The 11,803-nt window shown below is 48.0% G+C and overlaps 1 protein-coding gene across 1 annotated transcript; it reads right to left on the bottom strand.

Annotated features, from left to right (window-relative positions):
• Positions 1 to 9,276: 9,276 nt before the first annotated feature.
• LOC119381558 (uncharacterized) lies at positions 9,277 to 10,650 on the bottom strand. Its single transcript, XM_037649333.1, has one exon. The coding sequence runs from the start codon at positions 10,648 to 10,650 to the stop codon at positions 9,277 to 9,279; it is 1,374 nt and encodes a 457-aa protein (XP_037505261.1).
• Positions 10,651 to 11,803: the final 1,153 nt, after the last annotated feature.

Below are 11,803 nucleotides of genomic sequence, written 5' to 3'. Positions count from 1 at the left end.
GAACTGCCCGGCCGTTCCCAGAGTGCGAATGGGCTATGTTTTTTCATTCCGAGGAATTGAAAGGAATGGAATTGCGGCAAGTTCTAATTCCCCGCAATGGAATTGAAATGGAATGTAGGCGCCCATTCCGCAACGCTGCTTCCCACCCACTGCAAAGTGCTCAGCCATAATTCTTCATCGTCGTCAGCCACAGCACAAAGTTCACATAATGTCTTACATATGTGTAGCGTGTACCACGAGACTTCGAAGAATGGCGGAAAATGGCATAGTGGGAACTTCTCCACTTCAGAAAAATTGGGATGCTTTATGGCATAGTAGGTACTTTGCATGTGTACTTGTATTATTACCCCAAGAGACCAGGGGCGTAGCCAGAAATTTTTTTCGGGGGGGGGGGGGGTTCAACCATACTTTATGTTTGTTCGCGCGTGCGTTTGTATGCGTGCGTGTATATATACGCAAGCAAAATTGAAAAATTTCGGGGGGGGGGGGGGTTGAACCCCCCCCCCCAACCCCCCCCCCCCCTGGCTACGCCCCTGCAAGAGACTCTCCTACGAGCTCTACAAAGTCCGCTCTTCCAGCTTTTGCTGTGACTGTGCGGCGTGTTCCGCGCAGGCCTGGCGATCTTTTTATCAGAACACCGGTCTCGCACATCAGAGAGTACACTCAATGACGTGCTGCTTCTGAGATCGTGCTCACTCCCTTGACACAAAGCAATGAGCCTACTAAAAAATTCGTGTTTGTCTTTTGAGAAAATAAATACTATGACTTTGAAATTAATACTGGTTTGTGCTAGTTGGTAGGAATTCGTGGTACAGTTACTTCCGTTCCTCCGAAGAGCGTGTTTTATACCCTTGTCCCACATTTTTAAGAGGAGGGCAAGTAACTACATGACAAATCCAATGTTCTTTGTTATTACCTCAACTTCAAATTTTGGAATAAAAAAAAACGTTACGAACCGTTACGGAACATTTTTTTTTCGTTCCGGAACAGAAACGGAACGGAACTTTTTGCGGTGGAACGAAACTAAAACCGAAACGAAAAACATTTCGTTCCGACACCCTGGCCGTGGGTCTGTCCATCCTCCGTTTGTTTGTTTGTAGTAGCCACCTCTAGTTCGTGAAGTGCTCACTAGATGGCATTGGTGGCGCTCGCTCCATATTATATATATATATATATATATATATATATATATATCTATATATATATATATATATATATATATATATATATATATATATATATATATATATATATATATATATATATATTTGCATATAATATCGCTAGATGGTGCTAGTTTTAGTATAGTTCCGAAGGAACCAAAGGACTTGGTTGGAGAAGGCGGAAAAGAAGAGGCTAGAAGAAGAGGTAGAAGAAGCAAGGAGGAATGTAAATAAAATATGTCTGAGGAACAACAACAACAAAATGGTTGAAAGCAAACTGCTTTCGTTGGAACTTTGCATGCCCACGTAGACAATGTGGAACGGGACCCCATACTTACTGCGGTGTACGTTCTCTGTCTTACCGAGACGTGGAACGCCGAAATACCGTATATCAAAGGATACGTTCCATTCGTGTGTATCGATGATGCAGAGCGTCCTGCAGGTGATGTGGCCGTATACGTCAAACAAACAGAAAAGGCACAGGATCTGAAATTACTACCAACGACACAGAGCCACAACGGTGAATATGCTGCCATCGATTTTGATGGATGCATCATCATGACCATGTACCTTGCCCCCAATTTGTCGAGTGGGAATATCAAGACATTCATTGACACGGCATTGTGTAATTATGACAAGTACAAGAATAGATCATTTGTGTTAGTTGGTGACCTGAATGTCGATATTACCGAAAAGAACAATGAGTGGTTAATACAACATATGGCAGCCAAATATGCTCTCACGTGGACGTCCTTTGATCATATGAAACCAACGACCATCCGAGACGTGTATAGACCTAGTATTTTCAAATTTCCAATTGCAACCCGTACAGGAACCGCTATCCCTTGATTTCACGGACCATAAAGCCGTGCCAATGAAGGGACAACGCAAGTCAAGCATAATCTAATTAAGAAAAATAAAAGTTTGATGTTCGTAATATGCACACAGTGTTTCTCACTCTTTATATCATGATTGATGGAGCATTACACGGAAGATTCACAGTTTACCGATGATTTTCTCCGGAGCTTCGCCCCACTCATCATCATTTACCACGTGGATATGCTGCGATTTTTTGTTTCCTTATCTGAGTGAGGCGCATATCAAGTACGAGAATATCTGGCCTCTCCATGTGCTCAAGCACTGGCGAGCTTGGACGTGGCATCGCCAACTGCTGTGGCTTGTGGGTGGTCTTTTTGTCTGATGTGGAGAGTAGCCATGCACGTAGCTTCTCCCATCTGTGGAGGAGAACACAGCTCACGGCTGGTCGTGTCTGCCGCGGGACATCCTGCGAAGCTATCGTTGGAGTGGCTGCTGCGGGTACCTTCAACGCCGGGTTTATGCCCCGCCGCTCACGACCTTCGTCAGCGAGCACAGCGATGGATGGCTTCGGCTCTTCCGGCGCCTTCACTGTAGGTGTGGCAAGCATGGCAAGCGGGCGCCGAGCAGGCTTGAACGCAAACCCCATTGAACTGTGCTTCCTGCGGCGGCAGGCTTGCTGTTTCCATGCCCTAGGAAGCGTGGACGGCATTCCTTGAATGGCGACTCCGCAAAGCCTTAGACGGACGAGCACAGGCGGTTTCTGCCTTAAGGCTCCGTGTTCGACGACTGCGCCATTGTAATGACGAAGGAGACAACACCCATTCGCTGTGTTGGCTGTTCTATTTTTCTGTTCTTCTGTCAAAAAAAAAGAATGAAAAAGACAAGCTGGTCGACCTAAATATGAAAAACGTACAGTCATCCGAGAACTTCTATTAAAAGAAAGTCCACGCCAACGTGTTTCGGTAATTTGGGAAGAAGTCTTCGATTTAAAAAAAAATGGTCCAGATACATTATTTGCACCAACTGCGTCAAAGGTCAGGATTATTTTGGACTGTGTTAATCCATTACGCGCAGATTACTGCATTGGTAGCACTGAGACGAAAATACGTAGAAACCAGGTAGCCCCTACATGAACTTCGTGCATTGTTAGCTTGCGACAAATAATAGCCCAGATTACATAATGAGGATGATAGAATTAGAATTGATGGACATGCCAGCGAAAGGTTATTTGTCGTGTATTATTTTCCGTGTTTTTTTTTAGTTCTTAGTAAAGGTGTTCTGTACCGTAAAGGCAAGCTTTTATCTGTATTGTAACTGCATACAGACTCGCACACTCACCGAGAATACATTGTAAGAGAGGCGAGCACGCCGAGAACCCAAACGTACGCAATCATAGCTAGCACCATATTAATCATGTTACCATATGTACGTGCTTCAGAGAAAATTAAAGCCCAACGCAGTGCAAGTGTCAAAACGCCGAGGATAATTCTCGAGCCGAACCCGAAATACAGCAGGGAACAGTGCAAGTGGTTTCCCATTTGAAGTACCGAGTGCCTATGTTCACGTACGCAAAGCGGAACGCCAAGCCTGGAAACCTTCCGTGCATCCTCGTACTCGGCAAACGTAGGGCTTCCATTCTTAATTACCACCGACGGCTATAGTCCCCGACGCATCTGCTCGCATTACGACCCAGTCGTTAAGGCCAAACAGGGACGCAGAAGTATCCGGCATTTGTAGGAAATGTCTTTCGCGAAGAGTACGACGCGAGTCGACCGAGAACTTAGATCTGAAAGGAAATTGCAAGGTTCCCTATCACCATCGATAGCGGAGGGAGAAAAGAAAGCGAGAGGAATACGATACGAACATTGTCGATAAATTACGGGAGTTAAACGATGGAGCGCGGGGAAACATAAACAACGGCGCATTCGCAACATAGTGGAATGGCCTCTTGCACAAGTTGTGAACGTAAGGGGATCTTTAATTTCTCCCGTAAAACAGGACGTGCTCCGAGCTGTCCTTGGAGACTGTGAAGTAATGGCACTCATGCAATGTGCGTCTCAATGCGTGTGTCCGCAGAATGGATCGGATGGTGTAGTTCGGTTCCTTTCTATCCTAAAATGTATAGTTACGGGATTAGGAAGCAGAGGAGGAGTAATGGAACAGTGGGCGTGCTAGGATCTCTTCCCTAGCGAAACCAGCCGCTCTATATACATGGGCTGGGAAACAGCTTGTCCAAACTGCTGCCCAGATGTGGTATACGTTAACATTAAGTGTGGGACAGCACTGTAGGACAAGGCGCATTCGTCGTCGTATTCGGCGCTTGAACTGGGCGACTCTAGTTTTCCGAACACGCTCCATAAATTAAAGATAATTGTAATTATTGCGTTTTACGGCCCAAAAGCCCGGTTTGTGTGTGTGTGTGTGTGTGTGTGTGTGTGTGTGTGTGTGTGTGTGTGTGTGTGTGTGTGTGTGTGTGTGTGCGTGCGTGCGTGCGTGTGTGTGTGTGTGTGTGTGTGTGTGTGTGTGTGTGTGTTTGTGTGTGTGTGTGTGTGTGTGTGCCTCGCCGACAGCGCCCCCTAAACCTGGAACCTGTGTTTCGAAACGTCTCTAGTACGGCAGCATATAACGCAAAAAAGCACCGCGACACTGAATAGCTGATGCTATGACCGCTAACCTACACAGAAAGCGCTAACGGCGCAGAGTTTTCAACAGTAGCTCTAAAGTAGGGCATGCACATAATAATCCTGAGGAACGTACCATCAAAGTTCTTCAAGCCGCATTGAATAAAAGTCATGCGGTGTACGCAGTAAAAAGTTGAGCCCATTAGGTATATCTTTCAACCCAAGGGAAAACCATTTATATTTACCAAGTTAGCGAAGTCCGTATAAGAAATAAACTCTTTAAAGACTAGAACTGTTCTCCGGATGGAAAAAAAAGAGAGAACTGTTCTCCGAATGGGAGAGCTGTTCTCAAAATCCCTCCTCGCAATTGAGTTGCGAAAGACGTCACAAAAACTTCCACAAAAATCTGGAAAAAGCTGCAGCAAATACGCGCCAGTAAGCTGCATGGTCTATTTTTCGTTCACTTAGCCGCAGTTGATGCTCGTGATTTGGAGGAGGAGGATGAGGAGGAAGAAATGGACGGAAGGACAGGGAGCTTAGCCAGTTCTCAGACCGGCCGGCTACCCTGTGCTAGGGAAGGAGGTATTGGGAATAACATATGATTGATAAGAGATGTTATAAAAAATTAAGAAGAAAAAAAGGGGAAGAAAAGATACCTATGAAGAACATTAAGGAGACATTGGCTCAATTTATTACAGATCACCTCACTTATAAATGCAATCGAAGCATTCCTGAAGTGGAAAGTGAAAGTGAGACGAAGCTATCCTTGCGACGTTGTCAAGAAACATCATTAAAAAGCTAGAGTTCTGGCTTGTCAGATCGTTTCTAATAATCAAGTTATAGTTGAAAGAGAGAGATACGAAGAGGAAAGGCAGGGAGGTTAACCAAGCTTTGGCTCGGTTGGCTACCCTACACGTGGGGTGGCGGAAGGGGAAATAATAGAAAAGAAAGGGTAAAGAAGAAAGAAGAAGAGTAAGAAAGGGATGGATGAACTACACAACACGAACTCGCGCTGTTAGTTCACAGGCGCTCGTGAAGTCCGGTGGTCCTCAAGAAGCACAAGAGGGCTTTCGTGGCCTTGCGCGTATGCGAGACCGTAGGCCAAGGTCCCAAGATCTTCTTTTCTGTCAGCGGTCTTGAGTCCAGGTGACGGAGCTTGGCTTCCATACTACGTCGTTGAGCGTGGTATGATGGGCAGTGGCATAGAATGTGTTCAAGCGTCTCCTCGCAGGCGCAAATGTTGCATGTCGCACTGCTGGCCATTCCAATGAGACACGAATACGCATTCGTAAATGCCACGCCCAACCACATGCGGCACAGCAAAGTTGCATCGCGTCTTGAGAGCCCCGATGGCAAACGAAGTTGCAAATTTGGGTCAATCGAATACAGGCGCGCGTTGGAAAAACCCGGCGTATTCCATTGCAGAAGAGTGATACGGCGTGCAAGTGATTGTAGTCGCCACGCGGCGTCTGTTCTCAAGAGTGGTGTGGGTGTCCGCAGATCTTGGTCATGAGCCGATCGTGCAGCTTCATCCGCGCGATCATTGCCGACAATTCCGCAATGACTCGGCAACCATTGAAATATAATATCATGTTCTTCCTCTAGTGCTTGGTGGTAGTCGTGCCTTATCTCGTACACGGATTGTTCGTGTAATCCGTGTCTTAAAGCAAACCGTAGTGTTTGTAAGGCTGACCTGGAGTCGCAAATGATGGCCCATCGATTAGGTGGCTGCTGTAGGATGTACTTGACCGCACCTTGAAGCGCTGCGAGCTCTGCGGCTGTCGACGTCGTGATGTGAGAAAACTTGAACTGTAACAGTACGTCATCAGATGGAACAACCACCGCTCCGGTAGAGCTGTTGGAATTAGTGGAGCCATCGGTGTAAACATGCTTGCGATCAATGTAGGTTTCTTCCAATAGACGCAAAGACAACTGCTTCAGGGCTAGCGGTGACATGCGTGACTTCTTAACGATTCCAGGAACCGATAAGCACACGTCAGGTTGATGCAGAGTCCACAACGCAGATGCCGGACGCATCGCAGGTTTGAAGCCAGGTGGTAATATGTCGTAGTGTTTGGTCACAATACCGCAGAATGAAGCATGGGGCCTCCGCGCTGGCAAACACGCTAAATGATGTGACGGTAGCCGTGACAAATGCCGTATGTACGCTCTCAGCGTCTCAACGATGATATGAGTTGCGACCGGCTGTTCTTGTGCGATAGCGATAGTTGCAACTGTCGATGAGCATCTTGGAAGGCCAAGACATGTCCGAAGTGCTTGGGCTTGCACGCTCTGTAGTGCACGGATGTTAGTCTTGCAAGTGTTGGACAGGGCAGGAAGGCTGTACCGTAGAAATCCGAGAAAGAGGGCTGTATAAAGCTGCAGCATTGAATGCACGGATGGTCCCCATGATTTTCCGGCAACGAACCTAAATATGTTCTCAATGCATATCAGTTTTCTCTTCAGATGTGCGACATGGGGACTCCAGGTTAGGTCGCGATCCACAATGACACCTAGGAATCTATGGCTGCTTTTATAAGCAATTGATTGGCCTTCAATGCACACTGGGTAGAAAGACATCGGTTTGCGTGTAAATGCCACTGCTGCACATTTTTCTGTAGCGATAGTCAAACCTTGCTGGCGAAGGTATGCAGATGTCAATGTTGCCGCCTTCTGTATTCTTGCGCGCACTTGAGGCCGTGTCACGCCGGACGCCCAGATGCAGATATCGTCAGCGTAGAGAGATATATTAGCCGTCTGTGGCAGCGTTTCGGTGAGCCCCACCAGAACTAGGTTGAAAAGAGTCGGGCTCAGCACGCCACCTTGTGGCACCCCACGACTTGTGAAATGCTTATTCGTAGGCCCATCTTCTGTTACGACGAACATGGATCTCTTTGTGAGGTAGCTTCTTACCCATCGAAAGACGTGACCTCCAAGTTCTGCTGCTTCGAGAGCTTCGAGAACGGCCTCGTGGGTCACGTTGTCATAGGCACCTTTCACGTCTAAGAACAGTGCTACCGACAGCCGTTTCTTAGCTTTCTGCTGCTGAACGGAGGTCACCAAGTCAATGACGCTGTCGATTGAAGATCGACCCCGTCGAAAGCCAGCCATAGCATCAGGATAGATGTTATAATGTTCGAGGTACCATTCCATGCCTGTCAGCAGCATCCTCTCCATGACCTTGCCGACGCAGCTTGCTAGTGCGATGGGCCGGTATGATGCCAAATCCAGCGGAGACTTTCCGGGCTTCAACAAAGGCACCAGTCGGCTGCACTTCCACTCGTCGGGGACTTCGCCATCATGCCAAGATTGATTGAATATGTCCAGGAGACAGCGTTGTGCCTTCGGACCCAGGTGACGTAAGGCAGCATAGGTCACTCCATCTGGACCTGGGGACGACGAGCGCCCGCACGTGTTCAGTGCTGCATGAAGTTCTTCCATAGAGAATGGAACCTCCATTTGCTGATCTCGTGCAACCGGAACGTCATGTGGTAACAGGTCGGTTGGTATAGCAATGTCCCCAGCGATCTTGGCACAAAATTCACCAGAGACCTCAAGCTGTGAGCGACGTTGATGTAGTGCCAGCGCTGCGAAGGGATGACGCTGTTGCGGATGTGAGTGAATGCCTTGAAGAGTCCTCCATACGGGGGACAAAGGCTTGCGGGGATCCAGCGAGCTACAGAAGCTCTTCCATCGTTGTTCCTGTAGTTTGTGCATACGACGCTGGATTTTCTTCTGAATGCGTCTGAATTCTCTGAGGTCATAGATGGATTTCGTGCGTCTATATCGTCTTTCGGCACGCCGGCGGATAGCTCGAAGTTGCTCCAACTCTTGGTCGAGTGCTGTACGTCTCGATGTTTTCAAGCACATCTTCGTGGAAGTCTCCATCGCATTACGAATCACTTCTTCAATTGATTCCGGCGGTTCGTGCATGCACTTGTCCTCCACTGATATCTGATACGCTTCCCAGTCAATACGTCTTGAGTGCCCAGGAGAAGGAGAACCGCCCAGGCCTCTTACTGTCACGTACGTGGGAATATGGTCACTGCCGTGAGTTTCAATATCTGTGAACCATTGAACTTTCATGACAATACTATGCGACACTAATGTCAAGTCCAGGCAGCTACTGTAAGCTACTCCTCGGAGATAAGTCGGGCTGCCGTCGTTCAGCACCTGAAGTCCATGCTGTGATGCAAGATCAACAAGGCTCGTGCCTCTTCGATTTGTCCTGACGCTTCCCCACAGTGGATGATGGGCGTTAAAGTCGCCCATTAATATCCAAGGTGCTGGAGTCGTTGCAAATATATCATTTAGGATCTGCTGATCAAGGCGACGCGACGGAGGTATATATGCGCCTATCAGTGTGAACGACAACTTCTTCTTTTTGACATGTAGACACACATTGGCGAACATACGTGAGCTCTTTACGGATGTACACCGCAACTTGACTTCGCTCAATGCATAACGAAGAAACAAATGATTCATAGCCCGACAGTCGAGCTATTTTTGAAAGATGTGGTTCACAAATGACGATGATGGGGAACTTGTTCTCAAAAACGAACTGTCTAAATTCAGGCATTTTTGACTGCAGACCTCTGGCGTTCCACTGAATTATGGAAGCGCCCTTGACTTGTTCTCGGAAAGGCGGATGTGTTGTATGGTGTGCCATCTTGTTACTGCAAGCCGGCAAGTACTGGTTCGAGTGTGTCCAAGACTTGCAGTGCGCATTTAGCGGCAGGTATCTGCAGACTAGCCAGGAGAGTGCGGATAACACTCATCAGCGACCTCAGGACAGAAAAAACCTGGACCTCTTGGGCGGATAGACTGCCTGTTGTTGATGTAGCCGTTGTCGACTGTGGATGCTTTGGTTCCGTAGGCACGTGTGCCCGCGGTAAAGCAGGCCAATCAGTGTCGGATGCTCTCTTTTGCGCCTCAGTGTCTTTCTGCACCTCTGGACGAATCACACCTGGCGGCGGGGGCGGGGGCGGTCGCTGTGGTCGTGGCGGCGGCGGTGGTGGCGGTGGCGGCGTAGGTGAAGGCACATTTGGCAGATGACTGCTTTTTCTTTTCTTCGAGCACCGTCGTCGACGGGAACGCCGTCTTTGTACAACCGTTACTGCTTCCTTTCGTGAGGATCCGTCCTTCACCATTTGCCTCAGAATGCTCCTCTCCTTCTTGAGTACTGGGCAGTCTTTCGATGAGGCGTCATGGTTTCCGCTGCAGTTGCTGCATTTTAGGAGAATTGCTTTGCAGGCCTCTGCTTTGTGGGGTTCGGCGCAACGTGGGCATGCTGGCTTGTTGTTACACACGCCACTAACATGGCCCAGTTTGAGACATTTGTGGCACTGCAGAGGCCTTGGAATGTAGGGTCGCACAACGTGACGAAAGTGACCAACCTTCACGTGCGATGGGATGCAATCGCCTCTGAAGTTCACCTTGATGCAACGGGAGTTGCCAAGCCGGCATACTTGCAATATGTCCGTGGCCTCAGTAGCTGGCTTTATCAGCACAGGAAGATCTGCATTAGGTATAGAAACGTCGACGTCATAAATGACGCCCGTCGTCGTGTCGCTATCCTGCGGGATGTAAGCACTGAGTCTGATGTCTCCAAGCTCCGTAACATTTCGCAAGGTATGTAGCGCAGCCGGGTGCTCAACGTCTATGGCCAAGATGTTCTTCCGTGGGTTGAGTCTAATATCTTGTATCTCATTTGGTACGATAGCTTCGAGTCGTGCCGATATCACTTGCCTGTTTATGTTCTTCAGGTTGACCGAAGAGTCAACAGGAACAAAGAGTATGGTATGGCGTTTACGACTGCAGGCAGCCTTCACGGTAGAGATGCTAGCTGGCGAAGACGCACCGACCATTCGCCGTTTAGCTTTGCGCTTCACTGCGGGGATGAAATTGTCGTCGCTGTCTTCACTACTCGCCGTGTACAGTTCAGTGCTGTCACTGGTGGTGTCGTCATCTCGGCTGTTGCGCTTCCTTGAGGTTGACGTCGCAGGCGACGCCAAGTCCGGACTGCGTACGGTGGGGTCAGGATCCATCGCTGCACGCAGGAGAGCGATGATCCCCGGAAATTGCGAAAATTCACAAATACAATGCCAAACGAAATGAGCAGCGTTCGGCAAGATACACACTTCGTCGTCGTCCTCCTTATAGTTGAAGATTCAGGTAACGTTAATGGAAAAGTCTCGTGAAGCGGAAGAGACATGGAAGAGTTGGACATCGAGAGAGACGGCTAGAACCGATACTCGTCTGATAAATGTTTTTATTAGAGCTTGACCTGATAAACGAACCAACGTAGCCCATAGCGCTCACTCAATTTTTGTATACACGTGCAAGCACAAAGAATCTTGCATCATTTTATTACGTGAACTTAGAACCACCCGCCCTGGTGAACACGAGCGAAGTGTACCTTTAGAAAAGTTAACGAAAGCCGAAGCACGGGCCGCATGCATTTTGAATCTTAGGCGTACCGCTAAGGAAACCTCTGCAGTACTCATTGAAGAAGATACCTATCTCTCTTTCTCTCTCTCTCTCTCTCTCTCTTTGTCTATCTTCGTTTAGCGTAAAGTTAGCAAATACATTAGGTTAAAGTATTCTTACAGCTGGTATTCTTTACAGACGAGGAATTTCCTTTCGTATAGTCAAATCTCTACGAAGACTTGCGTTGATGCAAAAGTGACAGATTCCACAGGAGTACTGCGACATTTACATAAACCGCAGTGTTCGTGGAATTTTTCACCGTTCCCTTTCCTAGGACGGCCCCTAAATGCGCTTCGAGGAGTCTTAACTACAGGACGTGATGAATCGTCGAGGGGCCTGCGAAGTGCGAGGACCGCTTGTAAAGCGCCTCTTGTGAATACGCTCGAGTGCGAGACAAAGCGAAGCCATTTGTTCAGTGGCAACGACCATGATCGAAAACAATGGGCACTGCACAAAAGTGCACTATCTCCAGGTTCACAATGAGCAAAATGCTCGAGTGTATTGTAGTTCTGGGTGCGATGGCGATAAAAAACGTGAACATAGTGCGAACTACAGGTTTCGGTGGGTCGACTTCAGTCTCAAGTTTCTCGTTTCTGCTCCGTTATCAAACAGAAAATTTCACGTAATATGCGTGCATCCGGGCAATAACAGTTAGATTGTGGCTTTGCAGCAGCAGCATGGAGGAATACATAATAGACATCAAGAAAACCT

Source organism: Rhipicephalus sanguineus, chromosome 2 (assembly GCF_013339695.2).
Source record: "Rhipicephalus sanguineus isolate Rsan-2018 chromosome 2, BIME_Rsan_1.4, whole genome shotgun sequence".
Lineage (NCBI taxonomy): Eukaryota > Metazoa > Arthropoda > Arachnida > Ixodida > Ixodidae > Rhipicephalus > Rhipicephalus sanguineus.
The sequence above is the reverse complement of the archived record's forward strand: the minus strand, read 5'-3'. Positions and strand labels throughout refer to the sequence as shown.